At 46.6% G+C, this 21,547-nt stretch overlaps 1 protein-coding gene across 2 annotated transcripts in view; it reads right to left on the bottom strand.

Moving 5' to 3' along the window:
- SMARCC1 (SWI/SNF related, matrix associated, actin dependent regulator of chromatin subfamily c member 1) overlaps positions 1 to 21,547 on the bottom strand; it is a 97,271-nt gene that overhangs the window by 10,570 nt on the left and 65,154 nt on the right. The window contains exons 23-26 of one of the 2 annotated variants that reach the window (XM_054190314.1): positions 18,211 to 18,325; positions 17,157 to 17,308; positions 10,360 to 10,494; positions 6,379 to 6,637 (exon numbers count right to left, since the gene is read on the bottom strand). In XM_054190314.1, the coding sequence (XP_054046289.1) occupies positions 6,379 to 6,637; positions 10,360 to 10,494; positions 17,157 to 17,308; positions 18,211 to 18,325 (661 nt within the window). Of the gene's footprint in view, positions 1 to 6,378; positions 6,638 to 10,359; positions 10,495 to 17,156; positions 17,312 to 18,210; positions 18,326 to 21,547 lie in introns of both variants that reach the window. The other variant, XM_054190313.1, reaches the window with a different exon arrangement.

Below are 21,547 nucleotides of genomic sequence, written 5' to 3' on the forward strand. Positions count from 1 at the left end.
TGTTTTTGTTGTTTTTTTTTTTTTTAATATTTCAACCATCAACAGAAAATTATGCAAAATATATTGGGGGAAAAGGTTATTAAAGTTACTCATCCAGCTCTAGTGGGAAGTGTGTCCTTCACCTCCTTATTCCATTTCTGCTTTGGGTCAGAAATTATTTACTAGCTGAAAATCCCCCTTGAAGGGAAGAGTCAATGACAGCTATTAATACGTATCTCTCTCTCTTCCTCCACGAATTTCAAGAAGTTTCTCACATTACACACCACAAGTATCACTCGTACAGGGCACTTAGCATTCCACAGATAACCAGGATAGTGTGGAAAGAAATCAATAATGAGCTTCAAATGATACAACCAGCAGCAAGGCTGGTAGCGCAGGAAGAAATCGGGAATTTTATTTCCCGTTCTAGACTACAAGGCACAGCTTTTTTTACAGTGAAATTGGAATGCAATTTTATTTTTCTATTTGAAAAGTCTTCATTCCAGGGGAAAAGAGAGAACAAAATAAGCTCAGTCAAAATGAAGTTAAAGTAAAAAAAAAAAATCTGGGAAAGGAACGAGTCATGGGACTTGTCTGAAATCAGTGCCCATGCCCAAAAACAGGAACATACTTCGGTCATTGGGTTGACCAGAATCTCACCACGCCCAGGCACCAAAGGACCAACTGATGGCAGCCCAAGTGGCAATGAGGGCAATGGGGTCTCCCCTCAGCCTCCTCTTCTCCAAGCTAAACATGCCCAGCTCCCTCAGCCTCTCCTCAGATGCCCTGGTCTCCAGAGCCCTCCCCAGCCTGGTCGCTCTCCTCTGGACACGCTCCAGCACCTCAACGTCCCTCTTGTACAGAGGGGCCCAGAACTGAACACAGCGCTCGAGGTGAGGCCTCACCAGTGCCCAGTACAGGGGCACCATCCCTTCCCTGCTCCTGCTGGCCACGCTGTTCCTGATACAAGCCAGAATGCTGTTGGCCTTCTTGGCCACCTGGGCACACTGCTGGCTCCTGTCAAGCTGGCCGTCCACCAGCACCCCCAGGTCCTTTTCTGCTGGGCAGCTTTCCAGCCACTCTGCCCCAAGCCCGTAGTGTTGCTTGGGGTTGTTGTGACCGAAATGCAGGACCTGGCACTTGGCCTTATTAAACCTCCTACAGTTGGCCCATGGATCCAGCCTGTCCAGGTCCCTCTGGAGAGCCTTCCTACCCTCGAGCAGATCAACACTCCCACCTAGTTCGGTGTCATCTGCAAAGTTACTGAGGGTGCACTCAATCCCCTCATCCAGATCACTGATAAAGATATTAAACAAAACCGGCCCCAAAACTGAGCCCTGAGGGACACCACTAGTGACCAGCCGCCAAGAGGATTTCACCCCATTGATCACAACTCTCTGGGCACGGCCATCCAGCCAGTTTTTAACCCAGCAAAGAGTACACTTGTCTATGCCATGATTCACCAGCTTCTCCAGGAGAATGCTGTGGGGGACGGTGTCAAAGGCCTTACCTGAGTCCAGACAGACAACGTCCACCACCTTCCCCGCATCCAGAAGGTGGGTCACATGGTCACAGAAAGAGATCAGGTTGGTTAAGCAGGACCTCCCCTTCCTAAACCCATGCTGGCTGGCCCTGATCCCTTGGTCCTCAGGAAGCCTCTCTGGCTGCGCGTTCTACACTGTCTGCTGCAAAATTTTTGCTTTATGCGGAATCCACCAACAGCTCTCCTCTCTGCAGGAGCTCTCCTGGCTCAGCTCGGTTTCCCTTTCACCCAACCTGCCCATGGGTGCTGGCCTTGGACCGATTCCAGCTCTACAGCAGGTCCCAGCAAACTCCATGGTCCAGCAGAACCAGATGTGGCCCCACTGCAAAGACCGACCCTGGACTGGAGATGTTCACCAGCTGTGTCCAGAGCCTGACATCTAAGCTAAAGAATGTTTTTCTGGAAAGAGCTTCACCCGTAACTTTTAGTTATGAGATTTGGCTTAACTGCTTCTGCCTCTGAATCCAGAAGAGCCAGAAGCAGGAGTGTTGGGTTTTTTTCCTTCCATTTACAAATGCCTTTTCAGATCCTTTCATCACTTTGTTTCCCACCATCTCTTCAGCTTTCGTCAATCACTTTAAAGACATGCGACTTCGCGTTTTGTTCATGGTCTGCTGAACCAACAGTTCCACTTTTAGTCACTATTGAGGTCAGAAACCTGTTTGAAAACATCAGTGAGGACCAAGGTAAAGTCTGGAGTTAAAACCACGCAGCTGAACAGGAAATCGTGCAGGGTATTTCCATCTCCGGCTTCCCCCCGGGGCTGTGTTTTGGAAGGATGCCCACTGGTGCTTTCTCAGTTACGGCTAAGTTGTTTTGGGATTTTTCCCTAACACAAACTGAATGGGTCAGAGTTCTTCCCGCAGAGCCGTTAGAGCAGCAGGCAGAGACTCGGCGAAGTCTCCAATAACATCTTCATACCTGACTGAAGAATTACGCCGTGGCATTCATCACCGAGGTTTCCTGAAATCGGCGACCTTAGGGACAGATGGCAGGTTGGTATTGGAGAGAAGCGGAGAACTCAGGTAAGGCAATCGCTCCTCCTTGTTACAAAAGCATGTCAAGCTCTGCACTGGGAAGCTGTACACCCAGGGCTCTGAAGCCAGAGCTTCATCTACAGGACTAAGAGCAGCAAAAAAGAGAAGAAATTTAGAAATTTCTTCTAAAAGTGGATCTCAGCCCTTTAGCAGGGTGAAATTCATCTACCCAAACGCTCCAAATTGCGGCACCTCCACCGAGACTGCGGGCGACTCACGGGCAGGGACCCAGTGAGGGAACTTACGGGTGTGTGGTCATTAAGGTGAAGTTCCCCAGTCTGTTTCAAAGGGCCCCAAATTAGCAACCGAGCGGCAAAAATCGCTACTGATCTACGAAGGTACAGGTCTGCCATGAAAGTATTGGACTATTAACGCTCCAAGACTTACAAGTCCAATAAATACACCACAACTGCTCTAAAAACGTGTCAATAGAAGTTCTGTAGTATTTATCACAGCTTCACCGTGACCAATGTGATGTGATAAGGGATTATTTTTTAGTGTGTATAATACATGGGGGGGGTGTCGTGTACACAAAATGCAAGCGCTGACCGTTTCAGCATGTCAGTGAGATTTCTGGAGGCTGCTGCATGCAACAGAGAGATTCCCAGCGGAGATTCAGCCTGTGACGATGTACTCATTTGTCACGGAAAGTCAAACTCTGGGCATTTTAACCTACCTAAACAGAAAATCAGGCCAATTTGTGAGTCACTGTCTCCGGGGACTGAAGGATCCCTAAGTTACTACTCACACACCTCGCCAGGACTGGCTCGGAGTCGAACTCACTCGAGGAAACACTGAACTTTTCCATTTTCTCTCCTTACCCTCAAGTCATACAAAACTCCACCGTGAAGCCAACGGGCTTTGGCACTCATGGACCTCCCAAGCATTTCTAACAAACTTCCACCGAAAAGCCTAAGGAAAAGAGACGATTTTGCTTTCTAGGCAAGATCAGCTGGAATATGGTAGAAGCAGCAGAGGGGCTTGTCTTCAAACTCTCAAAGGGCCTCCGAATTCTCACCTTCACAAAAATGTCGAACCAGCACTGTGTCAGACGAGGTAAGAGGCGAGATCCCAGCCCCGTATCCGTACGGCATGCGACAGCACCAGCTGCTTCACTGCTGCGGGAGCCAGAAGTGCTGCGCCTCATCCATCACTTTGCCACCCTCTAACAGGAGGGGGTGGGGGGTGGTGGAAAAGTCAATCTATTGACTAACTTTAATCAAATCTGAAAAAAGAGACGTACTGACTAATTAACACAGTACTGCACTCCCCACAATACACACTGAGAGGAATCGCTGGGAATACAGAGGGCCTGGATGATCACAATGGGGCTGAGGTAATAAGGCATTATGTGAACCAAGGATGTGAATATATTAGAAATCAAGTTTTATTAGTCCCCTAGTGAATACAACAATGCATTTAATCTTGTTACGTTTTCAGTCTCCGCCGCAGCGCGTAAGTAAGAGCTAGTCTAATGATATGCAATGATACCCCCCTTTAAGCTGTTTTCAATTTGCCATTTTTCCATTTCACACAACGTCTCTCCATTCTGCTGCGAAGTGAACGGACCTGAGCTGTCAATACAGCATACGATAGACAAATTGAGCTACAATATTATCTGAATCCTGTAAAACAGACCACATTTTATCACGCTCCCAATTCAACTTCAGCAAAAACCACACCAGCTCCCAAAACAAATACCCACAAGGGCAGAGCGAAGGCAGGAATTCACTGACTCTGCGCCCCTACAAAGACAGTTTCCTTCAGCGTCTAGATCACAAGACAACTCTCACCTTCCTCTCCAACGCGCATTACTCTGCATCTGGTGATTAAATCAAGTTGGATTACTGTGGAGATTCACGCAGTTGGATTAGATGCCTTGCATTTTCCTGGTCATCTGCAAATCCTGCCGGGTCTCCACGCCCTTCTGCTCTTTTCCAAACCACACACTTAACACAGGTCTTCTCCCAAGATGAAAACTCAAGCTCCTGCGGGCTTTCTGTTGCCACGTCCTATTTTTGATCATGATACCCCAAACATTCCAGCTTCTTCAGCAGCAGCCGCCGCCTATACAAGATCTTCCGAAATACTTCCAGCTAACAACCAACCAGCTACTCTTTTAGAACGGTTTTTGATCAAGCAGTTGACAATTGACAAAAGCTACTCTCCTTCGCTGTGGTCTAGTCAGACAATCGGGTTACTCCATACCAGGTGGTGCTATTCTATTTTAAACTACCATTTCAACAATGTTTAGTAAGTATAGTGAAGCCGTCGATTCCAACTCCCATAAACATCTTCACAGCGAAAGTACAATATTTGGTAGCCCCAGTCCTTTCTAACAGTAAAATTGCCACCTAGTTTCTCCATCCTTTGATATTAGCAGTATTTCCACCCTTGAGGATATCCAAACCTCAAGTCCCCCGCAACCTGAGCCTTGCTCTGAGCTGGACTGGAGACTTTCAGCGTCTGCTTCTTGTCCCAGTCCTTTCCCTAAGCTTTCTTCCGTGGTGAGGCGTGTCACGAATTAGAGAATTTGAGGGAAGGATTGTTTTTCAAGCAGCATCTCTGCTGAGATCACTGGGCGTAAAAAAAAAGTCTAAGGAAATACAAACAAGCTAAAAACATTCCGAAGTGATACTTGGGGCATCTCCATTTCTTTACTTTAGAGCTTGACTGTCTCCAGGGACGGAGACTCCACTGCCTTGCTGGGCAATCTGCCCCAGGGTTTGATGACCCTCACAGGGAAAAAAAGTATTTTCCTGTGTCCAGATGGAATTTCACGTGTTTCAATTTGTGCCCCTTGCCTCTTGCCCTGTCACTGCGGCTACTGAGAAGAGTCTAGCACTCTCTTTCACTCCCTCCTTTTGGGTATTCATACACATCGGTAAGGTACCTCCGCCCCAAATCTGGTACAGGGGCCAAAGCTATAAAAGGAAGCTGCAGCACAAGCAGAGCTCATCTTTCTAGCAAACCGTGTTTCTGTTTTATAAGCAGCACCATTATCACAGAATCACAGAATGGTTAGAGTTGGAAGGGACCTTAAGGATCATCCAGTCCAACCCCCTGCCCTGGGCAGGGACACCTCCCACCACACCACGTTGCTCCAAGCCCCGTCCAACCTGCCCTTGAACACCTCCAGGGATGGGGCAGCCACAGCTTCTCTGGGCAACCTGGGCCAGGGGCTCACCCCCCTCACAGCCAACAATTTCTGCCTCACATCTCATCTCAATCTCCCCTCTTGCAGTGTAGAGCCATTCCCCCTTGTCCCATGGCTCCCCTCCCTGCTCCAGAGTCCCTCCCCAGCTTTCCTGGAGCCCCTTGAGGGACTGGAAGGGGCTCCAAGGTCTCCCCGGAGCCTTCTCTTCTCCAGGCTGAACCCCCCCAGCTCTCTCAGCCTGTCCCCACAGCAGAGGGGCTCCAGCCCTCCCAGCATCTCCGGGGCCTCCTCTGGCCCCGCTCCAACAGCTCCGTGTCTCTCCTGTGCTGAGGCCCCAGCGCTGGAGGCCGCACTGCAGGGGGGTCTCCCCAGAGCGGAGCAGAGGGGCAGAATCCCCCCCTCGCCCTGCTGCCCACGCTGCTGGGGATGCAGCCCAGGCTGTGGGGGGTTTCTGGGCTGCCAGCGCACATTGACAGCTCATGGCCAGTTCCCCCTCCCCCCCGCCAGCACCCCCAGATCCTTCTCCTCATTACAAAACACTCCGTAACACAGACCATCCATTACACCACCTGCAATTTCACCCAGCAGTACCCTCTTCCTCTGGTTTTACTCTATTGCGAGTGGTGATTAACGTAAGGCGGTTTTCTCCTCCCAGCTCTTACCTGGCTGTGGCGGGTGAGGTGGTGGCATTTGGTGGTGCATCATGGGGTACGGCGGGGGCTGCTGGTGGGGCAGTAAGCCTGGATGTGCTGGTGCCCCCAGGGGGTTCATGCCAGGCCCACTAGAGTGCTGGTGAGACTGCTGGGGGTTTTGGCTGTGCTGCTGCTCCATTTGCTGACGAGCCCTTAATTCAGCGTATTTCAGCTGTTCCATGTGGAAATTCTGGCGTTCTGTCAGCAACTGTTGTCTCTGCTGCTCTAACTACGTCAAAAATAAGGGAAAAAAGGCAAAGCGAAGTTAAAAACTACACATTTAAAGCATGTTTCTGCAAATGAAATACCTATGCTACCGACGCACATCTGTCTGATTCGCAGCAGGTTTTGGTAAAGGGTCCAGGGTGTTTTCCAGCTGGAACAGATGAATTCACCTTGTTTTGTCCTAGAGAATCTCTCCGTAATACAACTAACCCATTACTCAATAATGACTGTGCAGAACATCCAGCCTTAAGACAATTCCAGAAGAAACTGTACATTTTTCTCCCAATCTGCTGCGCGCTGGGACGAGAGAACGGGAAACTAAAGAGATTTTCTAGGGAAAGATCAAAGCAGAACACGCGCGCCATAGCACGAGCTCAGTGATTACAGGCAGGATCCTCCTCCATACCTTTATTTTAAGTGTAGGACTTGGACGTGATGATAGCCAGACAGCAATGATCTGCACGATTAAGCAGCGTGTTAATTAAAAAAACCCTCATGCAGTTTAGGCCTATTAATATAAAATAAGTTCTTTGTTTAATTATGAAGCCACGTGGAGGGTAAGCAAGCCCAAAATGAAAAGACAAACTACAGAAAATATTTCTTACTATTTATATGACTGATCATCGTCACGTTTAAGGAAACGTACGTCATTTGACTTACTTAAGAAAATCCCAACACATTTCTACATCTATTACTCTTAAGCAATTTGACATGTGGATTTGTGTGACTAGTTTACAAATATTTAATGAGCATTTTAGGACATACTCCCTAATTCATCTGAAAAGCAGGTTGCCAAGGAGACTTGCACCTAGCAGAAGTTCTCCCCAAAAAGTCCCAAAGCTCCATCGATACTTTGTGTTCGCAGTTTGACTGCTGACAAAGCGCGGATGAAAACAGAATACACGGAGCACGCAATTCACCCACGGAACCAGATGGAGACAGACCCTCATGAATAATACATACTCCTTGTCGGGGGCTGCTTTTCTGCATGTAGGGACTACAATGGGATTATTCATGCTGCCATGACTCCTTTTTCCTTGACCGATGTGATACGTTAGCGGGAAGAACTTGATAAAATGAAGAGACACATACACCAATGGTGTAATTGTGCATGTGTGGAAACAGATTCCGTAGGTGGCAGGCGGTTCAGAGAAGAATTACTGCAAATGACCCAAAACAAAGGCTTAGGCAAGAAGTACGGCTACACCGCACTTCTTATAGTCTTTCTAGACCCTTTTACATTCCTGCTTTGCTCTCTTCACGGTACCCTATCCTGAAACAGTTTAAAAAAACCCAACAAAAGTCTTTACAAGCATCTGCAAACAGCATCCAGTGTCTGAAAACACACCTTGTACTTAGGAAAACCAGTGAAAACTTCTCTTCTACACTTTCCCTCCCCTCAGGATGAGGGAAGACAGTTGGACAAAGGCAAATAAGCACAAGTTATAAGACAAGCTGCTCTTGCGACTGATGCCGAGCCCAAACACCCGGTTCTGTACTAGGTTCTTGCCTTTGTTGTAAGCATTTCAGAAGCGGGTTTACGGACACAACCAACTGTTGTAGCCCCAGATTAGCATGAAGACAACTGGTAGTAACACATTTTCTGGTGGGCAGTCTATCAGTAATTTGTATTTAGTCTCCCAAAACTCGGTTACACCTGCAGCGGATGGCAGGCAAGAGCAAGGGTAGGCACCTTAACGAAGATCAGCATCCATCAGTCTGCCTGACGATCTCCCTGCGCAGCCCGATTCACGAAATCGGCCACATTTCCAGGTACGTAGTCATGAATATGACACTCTTGACAATCTTCAAATTTGCAAGAGCGTGTTTTGGCGCTGTTGCAAAGTGCTTCACAATTAGAAGGGACTATTACAGGCCCTTAATGTTTACTCAATACAATAACCATCATTGTACTACAATTCCATCTTCAGCAAGTAACTCCTCCCTAAACAGAAACGGGTAAAGAAAGCATTCATCTGCTATTATAAATTCTGGGTCAACAAGGCTCCTACCGACAGGATCCCTGGTTAGACACAGAGTTGGCAGCACTGAAGTTACTTTAGCCGAAATAAATGTGTTTTGCCTAAAAATCTAACACCCTCCAGTCCGCAACACGGAATTCTCTCAACACTTAGAATTGCCTTACCTTTGCTACAAGAAAAAGCCAGTGCAGCAAAAAAAGGACACATGCACAGTGTGCGACGGCACCTAAGGAATTTTTTCTTGCTTTAATTATTCCACTAAATATCCACAATGACAGGTGAAGAGACCGAATTTAACTACCAGAAAGCCAAGGGAAAAAACTGTATGCACATTTTTAAAAAGGAAGATGTCATATGCCTCAAAATGGAACGACCCCCCCCTTCCCCCCCCGCTGTCACTAGTAGAATATATCCCCCAGAGAAAGAAATCTGCAGAGAACCTTTTAAAAATAGTTAGGTCCATTTCTTGAGCTGCCAATCAGTGTCAGGGGCAAACACCACACCAAAATGGTTGTGGATGCTGAGCAATCTAGAAATTCTTGCTGATGTTCTGCTACAACAAAGACCACAGTTTGTCAGACTCTATCAACGTGATTAATGCCAACGTGAGGATGTAAATTCCATTAAATCCACACGGTAGGGCAAATGTGAAAACCCCCAGAATTATGAGTCAATACTTTCAATGCATTTAGAGTAATTGCCTATTGACAAAAACATGAGCAAGCTACACAACAGAAAAATAAAAAAACCTGACTGCTCTCCGATAAAAGTGAAGTTTTGGGTGATCTTCACAGTAACTGGAGAGAAATCGCTTCTCTGAAAGCTTGCTGCACTATATTGATGTGTAACCCAGCCACTGACAGGCAGAGGCAGCATCTCTTCCACGTCATACCCCGATTTTAGGGATACACAAGTCTTCAGTAAGGTGTCACTAGTAGCGCTACAATATAATACAACCCTGGCTTGGGGGATGCATCGTATATTTGCTCTCCTAGTGTCACCACCTTCTTCAGCTGGCGAGACCTCAATCGTGCTTCATCATTACATTTGTCAGCTCAGCTTTGTTCTATTTTGATACTTTTCTGGTGCCTATGAGCAACCACCTTTTCCCATCTCCTGGCATCCCTGCGTCCTTCCCCTCTCTCCAAGCGGCCGTTCTCCTCCCCAGCTCAGGCAAACCCCTCACTACTACAAAACGAGAAGCTGTTACTCCCGAGCACGTCTCCTTCTGCTATTGCATCTCATTTTGAGGACTTTCCCAAGAGCTACTGGGAATGCCCTCCAAAAAAAACCTGAACGACATGCTTAAACCCAAATCTCCAGTCTAAACTGGGTCAGGAAGGAAAGGCAGACAGCTGGCTCCCTTCCCTTAGGGAAGGGACGTTTCCATCCCTTTCACTCTCTTTACGTGGAAAAGCCATTCGTACATCAGATCTCATTCACGTGGCAAGGCCTACGTGAAGGCTCAGGACCAATTCCACATTCCTGCTTAGGTGACAGGAGCAAGGATTAGGAAGCAAATCTAGGATACCACCAGTCTGCCGCTTGTGGTGGAGGGAAGATGTGGGTAGAGGAGAGACTCAAACACCACTGCAGGGGGTAATTATGAATTCCAGCTGAGGCAGAGAGACCTGCATAAAGGCGAGAAACAGCTGAAGTTGCCGGTTTTCCAGCTGTTCGCATACACGGATCTTGGCAGCGACTGATCTAATCCAGAATTTCATATTAGTACCCTCCTACTTACTGCCTCTTTCTCTCTGTCCATAATGGTTTCCAGCTCCTCAAAATGGCGAAGTTTTATCTCCAGCTTCTTCATCTGCGTTTCCACCAGAAGGGCAACCAGGGACTTGATCTTTCTTTCTTCCACTGCTGCTAGGTGCTGAGGACAAAACACAGGTGTTTGCTTTACACACATTTCACAACACAAAGCGCTTTAAGGGAACAAATAAGCCTGCATTTAAGCTTCAGCCATCCTATTCCACTTCCGGACAGAAAACCGGGCATTATCAATCTTATGCTGGGAACCAGAAGCCTTTGGAAGATTGTTAAGGTTTTAATGAAGTAAATAGGTGTCAAGGTTTAATACAAGAGGTATTGTGGATGCTCAGTCCTCAGAAGCAATCCGGCTTTGCCTCGAAGCCTTCCGAGCGCTGTGTAACAGAGAGCACTTTCATGGAGATGCAAATGAGGGAGCAAGGGGATGTTCTACGGAGTCAGCTGCAGGTCATCCAAAAAGCTCTCACCAAAACACACACAGGAGGCTTTTACCTGGAACGACCCACAAAACCCGTGAGACGACTCTTGCATTCTTTGCCATTTAAGTGTTTTTTGCTCAAGTACATGAGAAGCTATCTGTGGAGTTAAGCACGTTCCCACTACGTGCAGCACCACACCAGTAAACCATACGCTTTCTCGGCGCAGCAGTTCCACCTCGGGCTAGGGAGAGCTTACAGAGACATCTCTACACAGATATTAGAAGAAACTGTTAAAAAAAATAAAAATATCTCCAGTTCCCTTTTCTAACCAGGTTGCACAGTATTCCTACTGCGGAAGAAAGCTGAAGGCAAAGCTGTATTTAAACTGCAAAAGCGAGCTGCAGAAAAAGGCAAATAAGATTCTTTACAAGGCTTTAGCTTTACCCCATTTACATATACACACACACATAAATGACACAGTAGATATATACGTGTATATATATGTGATATATGAGACAGCCTATAAAAGCGTTCCACGTTCTCCAAGTGTGAAATGCATGTTAACGACAGTTTCTACCAGCTTTTGCTAAAAGCTTGCTGTTCATATTGAAAATAGACTCAAAATAAAACGCCCATCACATGCACCGCTTGGAAGTTTCTGTATTCACAGTCGAAGGATGTTTCCCAACCACTGCGTCCAGGCAAAGCCTCGCTGACACGTCCAAGGGTTAAGGAGGAAGGAGGGTTGGCTTTGGGGCAGGGAAAGGTGAGGGGAAAAAGGCAAAAAAGAAAAAAGCTGGATCTCATCCAGCTCAAGCTGCACACGGAGACTCATATTTAGCAAACGGTGCCCCAAACCTTGGCTGGGAAGCAGGAGAAATACCGAGCCACAGAACAGAAGCGTTCTGAAACTCCCTGGTTATCCCAATTATAATCAGAATTTCTCAAAAATGTATGAGATTGTTTCCACCACTAGTATGTTGCGTCATTTGACAGCATTCACCCCCGGTAACCCACCAGCAATAAAGCAAGCCTGCAGTAAATCTAGAGAACGTACATGCAAGACTCCCACCGAGTTTAATTTTCATTCAGGTAGTTTGAGAACCAGAGTGGTCCCCCAAGTTCATCTAATAGCACGCCACTGGCAAAATCACACAGGCTACTCAATTAAATACTGACCAAACAACGGTGCACATGTCTGAAATAAAAATAACTGAATGGCTGACAGAGCTAGAAAATTTAATGTTAATTAATGCTCTTTAGTAAAACAAACTAATTTGTATGAAAAGCGAGAGTGACAGAAGTACCTCTGTTGATACACACAGCCTTCTGACAGTCGTTTCTCCTTGCTTGATGCGTGCAATTTTAATAATGAAACCAGATTAACAAAATCAGCGTGGCACACAATTAGGAAAAAGACAGGTCTCAAAATACACATTAGAAAGGAAACCACCATTGAAGTGTTTCCTGAAGAGACACGGAGAGACCTCTCCTCAGCCTGGCCTTTCGCATGGACAAAGAACAAGTCATCACTGACTCTGCGGTGGACGAAAAAATAGCAAGACAAAATTAATAGTGACTTAAATTGCCTGATAAAGACATTGCTGCATCCACCTTAAGTCATAAATAAGTGAAAAAGAAGATGGTAAGTGACTTTATCCTGGGACACGGCAATTCTGACCGACCTGAGCATGACTAAGCTGGGTAGACCTGGCCTCTGGCTGAGCGCCAATACGGCACAGCGCTTTGGGTCACTGCTTAAACACAGGGGTCCCAAACACAAGTAGAGCAATTAGTGCCTCTGCGCCTGGGCTCGTGCTCGTTGCCACAATACTGACTCTGGTTTCTCTGCTCAGCAATCCCCTCTGGGTGAATACTGATAAACCCGGGAGCAAGCACAAGACGAGTTACCGACCCAGTGCAACCGTGTTACAGCAGTCTCACAGAACCGAGCCCATCCCCTCCTCTTCTTAAACCCAACTCTGGTTGTGAAATTCGCTAATCACAGCAAGAGCATGAGTGTGACAATTTGTAGAGACAACTGTAAAACTAGACCACAAGAGACCTCTGGAAAACGGATAGCGTCCGAGCACCATCCCACTGGAATACTGTGATGAAGTCCTCATCCACACGCCAGAGGTTAGCTGAAATTGCAGCAGGCAGGGAAAATTACTCCTTCTTCCTTCCTTCTTCCTATTTGGTGAGCGGAGACCAGATGCTTCAACCTAGTTTTTGTTTGCAAGGCCAAGAGGGAAGTTAGTTAGTCTTGTTAGTCTCACCTCTGTCCCTGGGAAGGTAATGGAGCGACTCATTCTGGATGTCATCTCCAAACACGTTGAGGAACAGGAAGTCATTGGAAGTGGTCAACATGGATTTACCAAGGGCAAATCATGCTTGACCAATCTGATAGCTTTCTATGACGTTATAACGGGTTGGCTGGATGAGGGGAGAGCCGTAGATGTCATCTACCTTGACTTTAGCAAGGCTTTTGACACTGTCTCCCATAACATCCTCATTAGGAAGCTGAGGAAGTATGGGCTAGATGAGGTGATGGTGAGGTGGATTGAGAACTGTCTGTGTGACAGAACTCAGAGGGTTGTGATCAGCGGCACAGAGTCCAGTTGGAGGCCTGTAACCAGTGGTGTCCCCCAGGGGTCAATACTTGGTCCAATTTTGTTCAGTATATTCATTAATGAATTGGATGATGGGACAGAGTGTATCCTCAGCAAGTTTGCTGATGATACCAAACTGGGAGGGGTGGCTGACACTCCAGAGGGCCGTGCTGCCATCCAGCGTGACCTGGACAGGCTGGAGAGTTGGGCAGAGAAGAACCTAATGAGGTTCAACAAAAGCAAGTGCAAGGTCCTCCACCTGGGGAGGAAGAATGCGAAGCACCAGTACAGGTTAGGGGCGGACATGCTGGGAAGCAGCTCTGAGGAGAAGGACCTGGGGGTCCTGGTAGACAGTAAATTATCCATGAGCCAACAATGTGCCCTTGTTGCCAAAAAGGCCAATGGAATCCTGGGCTGCATAGGGAAGAGTGTGGCCAGTAGGTCGAAGGAGGTCATTCTCCCCCTCTACTCTGCACTGGTGAGGCCACAACTGGAGTATTGTGTCCGGTTTTGGGCTCCCCAGTTCAAGAGAGACAGGGAACTATTGGAGCGAGCCCAGCGAAGGGCAACCAAGATGATGGAGGGATTGGAGCACCTCCCTGATGAGGGAAGGCTGAGAGAGCTGGGACTCTTTAGCCTGGAGAAGAGAAGGCCGAGGGGAGACCTTATTATGGCATAGAAGTATCTAAAGGGTGGGTTTAAGGAGGATGGTGCCAGACTCTTTTCAATGGTTCCCAGTGACAGGACAAGGGGCAACGGGCACAAGTTAGAACACAGGAAGTTCCGTTCAAATACACGGAAAAACTTCTTTACGGTGAGGGTGACAGAGCACTGGAACAGGCTGCCCAGGGAGGGTGTGGGGTCCCCTTCTCTGGAGATTTTCAAGACCCGCCTGGATGCAGTCCTGAGTAATGTGCTCTGGGCAATCCTGCTTTGGCAGGGGAGTGGGACTAGATGATCTCTAGAGGTCCCTTCCAGCTCTGAAGTTTCTGTGATTCTGTGAGGGGATAAGACTATCTTTTACGAATGAAACAGAAGCAATAAAGGCAGCAGATTAACACAGAACTATCTAAATTAAGGCACACAATGGGAAAAACTAAGTCCTGCCATGCATACATTCCAGCACGAGATGAAAAAGGTCCTACAGTGAGTTTCTAGAGCAGCAGCAGAAAAGAACCAATTAAAGACGTAATTTGATTTGCCTATAAAGAGAAGACAGGAGGCAGCTGCCTGCAAAAAGAAGAAACGTGACTTTAGCAACAGGGTCCCTTCTATTCCAGATTTTACATTTCTAAATACCTACACATGAAAAGAGCAGTTGATAACCGAAGGCTTTTTAATTCAGCAGGTGAAGGGAAGTGCTGCTATGGCACAACAGTTCGTGGCTGAAGCATATCAGATTAGGAAGAAAGGCTAACAGCAAAGTTTACCACCCATGGAAAAACTTATGGACAATTACAGGTTTTGCATCACTGGCAGTTTTGATATCAGTGTCTTCTAAAAAAGACATATTCAATCACAACTACCTCAAAACAGAAATTCAGAGAAGTCAAGGGACCAATGCTACGCATGAGGTCAAATTATGACCAGAACGGTCCTTTCTGGCAGTGTCAGCGATGGATCAAGAGCTACAGCAGCAGCTCTGCGGCGCAATCCCAACCGGACAAAAGCAAACAGAAAATTTCCTCTCTCCTGCAGACTGCTATCAGGTGCTACCTATGCACAGAGAGGAAAAAAAACTTGCATCAATTCAGGAATCTGAGAAGAAAATGAGGGAAAGGGACTTTAATTCTGTTTGTAGAGAAGCTATAGCCTGTAAAAACACATTTAAAGTTGTTGCTCTGTTCATACGTAGTAATACAGAGTCTCACCCCTGAATGTCCACGTTCCCTGGACACCATTTCTCAAATAGGACAACCTATTGCTGAAGCCACTTAGCCTAAATGAAAAAAAAAAAAAAAAAAAGCCACTTCAAGTGCCCGCCCTTAACCCCTGCTTCTCCTTAGAAGTCAACTGCAATATTCTTCTACAATATAAAATCGTAAGGAAAGCAACTTTGTCACAGCTCTTCACACGACCAGGTCTTGAATTTATTAGGAAGAACCGAATTACCCTCTCAGACAAGATGCAGCTCACTGAAAGCCTTAATATTGTCTGGGTTTTTAAGTGCAAGTGGAAAGAGAAATCCCAGTTGAACTTGAATTCTACTCTAAAGCGTGAACACCCTAATTATAATATATTATTCCCTGTAATATAAAGCTAAAATTCTTCTAGAATATTATTATTACCATAATGAAAACTGCCATTAGCCAAGTCCCTTTTCCTTCTAGCACTCGTTATCGGCAAGGGAAGGAAAGCAGATCACCTTCATTTGGAGAAAGTAGCCTTCCATAAAATAGAGATTAAATTTAATGCCTCCTTATATATATATGCAGGGTTTTTTTTCAACTTGGCTGAAAATATCTCGAAGTCTGATGAACCAAAAGTAAAGCTGCTCTCAGTGAAAGAGCGCAGCGCTTGGAGCATCCCCGGCTCGGGTGCAGACAGGTGAGGTGACGCACAGGGCAGCCAGCGAGGACTCCGCACGTCACCAAAATAACGAACCTGGAGTTTGCCTGCAAAGTGGGATCCCACACAGCGAGGGTGCCTGAATTCATGCAACTTGTGACTTCAGAACCTGGCTTGAAAGGTAATAACTAAAACCATCCTCAAATCTCACGGGTTCATAAAGGTGATGACTGTATCATCATGACAACGCCACACTGTCCTCAACATACATGATGCAGCCGGGAAAAAAGTTCGTAAAAGTTAAGAGTCAAAGATCAGACTGGAAAAGTCAGCGTGACACACGCAACACTTCATTAGGTCCACTATTACGTCCTGGAAATCCATCGGGAGCTAAACACCATCCATGCTTTGCTTTTGGTGCTTATAAAGTAGGTGACATGAAATTTAGGATTGAATCCAAGAGGGATTAAGAAACCTAAACTACACAACTTGAATCCAAAGAACAAAATACGTGAAGAGAAAATGGATTTTTGAGAAAGATGTTCTGAAAGAAGCGAAGGCGATCTGGTTCCTGCAGAAAGAAAATGACAGACAACATGCAATCAGTAATTATAGGGGAAAGAAAAGCTATTAGATAGGACACCGATTCAAACCACAGCTCATTAAGAGACTACAGATAAACAAACAGAAGTTTAACGATAGGAAGACAAGAACGTGCTTCCAACAGACATACAGTACCTCTTAACAACAACAAAAAAAATAATCATTAAGTTGTCTATGAAAATTGTAATGCTCAAATTGAACATCGCATTGTTTTTACAGACAAAGAGTCCAGGCACGGAGGGCTTGTGCGAAGTCCACAGAAGAGCCAGCGGCATAGCGAAAAAGGCAGCGTAAGGGTTCTGCCACCCAGGCCCACGCCCTCAGCATTACAGCCAGACCCATCGAGCGGATAAAAGTCTTTCCAAAAATGACAAACACATTTTGGGGCTACTTCTTAGGGATGTTCATCTTCATAATCATAAACGTAGCTGCCTAAGTTAAAATTATATTATACTATTTCACCTAGAAGGTCAAGGAGAAAAAACTGAAGATGGCACTTGTGCTCCTTCAAGGTATTAGAGATGAGAACATGAACCCGCACAGATCTGGAACAAAAGGCCATTTTGAGAAGAGCTCTAATGCGAACTGGAACCCAAGCCAATGGACATCTGTATAAAACAAACCTTTGCTTTGGTGGCAGCTGAGGCAAGGGCAGCAGCTGCAGCTGTAGCTACGTTTCCTTCCGAGATTTCATGTTCCACTTTCTTCTTCCCAGCCTCGTTCTCTTTGTCTTTGCTGGCATCAACGTTCTCCTTGTTCTCTTCTGCCTCCTTTTCTTCTGGAAGAGATTTACCGCCAAATCCGTTACGGGCATTCTCCCCTTGTTAACAGTATCGTGGCAGGACAGGAATTGCACCACGCACACTGTTAGTCGTCAAACAAATTAATTCATCCACACACTGTCACATTTCTACGTTATAGTACCGCTACTCGTCCAAACGCTGTCGTGGGAACAATTCTAGTCTGAGGGGATCTCATCCAACAAACAGGGCAACTTTAAACGCTTTTAGTTTCCATCCTGTCAATTCATCTTCTGCCATCGCCTTACTCTCATCAGAACAATTTCAGCCACGTTTCCAAATTGACTCCATTATCACATCACACCCAAATGCTTCTCGTTCTATCTGGTGCTAAAATACTAAATGTAAGTTCCAGGAAAAAAAACCCACAACAATATATCCATGTGGTACAAGGGGAGCACGTTAAAAATAGATAAGAAGAATAATGTTTTGTGTAGGAAAAACACAGTAGCCCTCAGCCTGTCAAAATAAAGGCTCTGCATCACTTCACAGGGAAATGGAGCTAACGTATTAACTTCTAAGAGTAGAAGTGAGCAGTCCCATTTCTTTGCATCGAGAGCAATCAAAACGGGGTGCAATACAGGCAAAAGAAAGTAATTTATATGACCTACACACACTTTGCTACGGCAATTTCTTCACCCAGTCACTACACACAGCGACAGAAAGCTCAGCCGAGGTCTAAAATGAGTTCAAGCAAGAATTTAGTGCCCGAGCTTCGCAGTGAAATTAAACTAGAATATTTACTACTGAAGCATGAAGCAGCCTGATGTGCAAGAGGAAATATTTCTGCCACAGCTGAGTTTATGGTCTGTTCCAACCACTTTAGAAGAAGGCTATTAAAGCTAACGCAGCTTGAGGAACAGCTGGGAACCATTACCTGGCTTGGGCTCTGCAGTCACTTCACTGTCTTGCTCTTTTTCTGGATTTCTCTCATTTTCCCCTTCTTGTACTTTATCGCCTTCCTCAATTTCACTCTCCGCTTTGTTTTCAACCTAAATGGGATGAAAGATTGAAGAATGAGCGCTATACAAGGCGTTCACTGTTAACTCGGTTTAGAGCTTTCAAATTAATTCACTATCATAAAGGAAGAGATTAAATTTTAAAGGTTCACTGCTACTAAAGCCCATTTTGACAATCGTAACTGAAATCTCAATTAACAAAGTAAGTGCTCTGCTGGACGGAGGTCTACCAGATTCAGTAACCCAGGCCAATCACCTTTAGGGCTACCCAAGATGATGACGGGACCAGAACACCTCTCTTACGAGGAAAGGCTGAGGGACTTGGGTCTTTTTAGTCTGGAAAAAAGGCAACTAAGGGGGGATCTTATCAATGCTTATAAATACTTGAAGGGTGGGTGTCAGGAGGATGGCCTTTATTTTCTTGAATACAGATTTAAAAGTGGTCATCAAAATTCTTGGTGGAGAGGCACCTAATGAAATTCAACAAGGGCAAGTGTAGGGTCCTGCACTCAGGGAGGAATAACCCCATGCACTGCTACAGGCGAGGGGCTGACCTGCTGGGGAGCAGTTCTGTGCAGAAGGACCTGGGAGTCCTGGTGGACAAGTTGCTCATGGGCCAGCAATGGGACCTTGTGACCAAGGCGACCAATGGTCTCCTGGGGGGCATTCAGGAGAGCACGGCCAGCAGGTGGAGGGAGGTCATCCTCCCACTCTGCTCTGCCCTGGGGAGGCCGCATCTGGAGCACTGGGTCCAGTTCTGGGCTCCCCAGTTCAAGAAGGACAGGGAACTGCTGGAGAGGGGACAGCAAAGGGCTACAAAGACAATGAAGGGACTGGAGCATCTCTGTGCTGAGGAAAGGCTGAGAGCCCTGGGGCTGTTCAGCCTGGAGAAGAGCACACTGAGAGGGGATCTCATCCATGCTCAGCAATATCCAAAGGGCGGGTGGCAAGAAGATGGGGCCAGACTCCTCTCAGTGGTGCCCAGTGACAGGACGAGGGGCAATGGGCACAAACTGGGACACGGGAAATTCCATCTCAACATGAGGAGGAACTTCTTTCCTGTGAGGGTGGCAGAGGCCTGGCACAGGCTGCCCAGAGAGGTGGGGGAGTCTCCGTCTCTGGAGACATCCCAAACCCACCTGGACGCGTTCCTGTGCCACCTGCTGTGGGTGACCCTGCTCTGGCAGGGGGTTGGACTGGGTGATCTCCTTCTCACCCCTCCCATTCTGTGATACAAGAATCCCTGAACTGAGATGACAGATAACAACATGTTCTGCTCTCCCATTTATTCCAGTAGTTTGTAGATAAGTTTTATATCCTTTCCAGTGTCATCTGCCACGTCAGCAATTTATACAGTATCCAACTACCCGCACAGCTCCAAATTCTGCCCAACTCATGGTCACAACGGCGTCCTGTGGCAATAAATGCTACAACCGAGGGTGCTCCTGTCCCGAATTGGCTGGGGAGAGCAACATTTGCAAAATGAAAATAAAATAAAAATATTTCTTGTTAAAATGTAGATGTCATAACTTGGTATTAATGAAATCAGCAGCAGGTTCGTGCTCAAGAGTGGAAGCATCATTTTCCCCTTGAAAATACAAACTGACCTGAATGTTTCTCACTTATTCTGCTCTACAGAACAACGCAGCTTTTCGAGCTCTGCCCAAGTCTTCTACACTTACATCTACCTAAGTGTACCTGACTCTTTACCAGAAAGGCAGCAAAAGATCTATCTCAAAAACGGAGTGAGAAGCAACATCATGACTACACTCCGCAGCCACGAGGTTAGTTTTATTTCATTTATTTGACTAAACAGTCATAGAAACACCACCTGTTGCTGCAGACTCAGGAAGTGCTCACCACCATTTATTTAGCAGGGTGGTGGTGCTAATTCCATGATGAGTTTAATTCCAGTTCAGGTCTGGAAATCACAGCCAGAGCCATTATTGTAGACTGTCTGAAAAGAGGTACTGTATTTGTAGACATGGGATTATAAAAAAATGCCAAACAATTGCGTTCTTGGAGGCACTATCAACAGCTTGAAGGAATTAATTTCTAAATATCTCATATTTATGGGCAGGATGCACCATACCTAACATCAGAAGTACACAATACACACACCTATAACACAGAGTTAGCCCAGGCCTCTTGCAAAGAGGAGTTTTATCGAGCAGCTCAGCTCCAGGCACCTTCCTTTAGTCAGCCAGATCTCATCCTCCCACATCCACCGAGCCGCACGCGATCGTGCAGACAGAACAGGTCCGTAACTCGCATTGTTGCTGGAGAACTGCGATGCAGCAGAGGCAACAGTTTCATCCAGGTTCTCCGTTCAGCTCTGCACAACTCACCCGTCTCCTGGAAAGCCCCGACCTCTCTGTTGTCAGAGCTGAAAGCTGCGTTCAGCACTGGGAAGGCAATTTGTCGTAAGACAAACTCTCCTAGAGCAAGACTTCAAAGTGATGCTTTACACCACTACAAGCCACGAACCATAATGTACCAACATCCTTCTGCAGCTCAAGTCTCTCATTCTTTTGATAGCACCCAGTCCCAACCTTTTTTCCTCAGGACTAGAAAACAACACACCGACGTCTCATTCCTGTTCTTTGCCCAGCAAAAAAACCATCTCTATACGATGTCTCTAGACACGTGTCCAGAGAAGGGCAATGGTGCTAGTGAGGGGTCTGGAGCAGGAGTCTTGTGAGGAGCGGCTGAGGGAACTGGGGGTGTTCAGCCTGGAGAAAAGGGGGCTGAGGGGAGACCTTCTCGCTCTCCACAGCTCCCTGAAAGGAGGGGGTAGCCAGGGGGGGTCGGTCTCTTCTCCCAAGGAACAGGCCATGGGACAAGAGGAAACAGCCTCAAGTTGCGCCAGGGGAGGTTTAGGATGGAAATTGGGAAAAATTTCTTCCCGGAAAGGGTCGTCAAGCGTTGGAACAGGCTGCCCAGGGCAGTGGTGGAGTCGCCATCCCTGGGGGGATTCAAAAGCCGGGCAGACGCAGTGCTGAGGGACGTGGGGTAGTGGTGGGCTCGGCAGGGCTGGGCTAACGGTTGGACTCGAGAATCTTAAAGGTCTTTTCCAACCTAAATAATACTATGGCTTAGAAATAAATCCCTCATAAGAAAATGAAGCACCATGAAGACTGACTGAAAAACCGTTCCCTGTGGACACACCCACAGACCAGCACATGCCACATTTCTTACGTGGCATTTTAGAACACAATAATTCAGGTTCCTAAGTGTCAGAACTACCTCTTCAGA

The sequence above is a fragment of the Rissa tridactyla genome, chromosome 2 (assembly GCF_028500815.1).
Source record: "Rissa tridactyla isolate bRisTri1 chromosome 2, bRisTri1.patW.cur.20221130, whole genome shotgun sequence".
Taxonomy (NCBI): domain Eukaryota; kingdom Metazoa; phylum Chordata; class Aves; order Charadriiformes; family Laridae; genus Rissa; species Rissa tridactyla.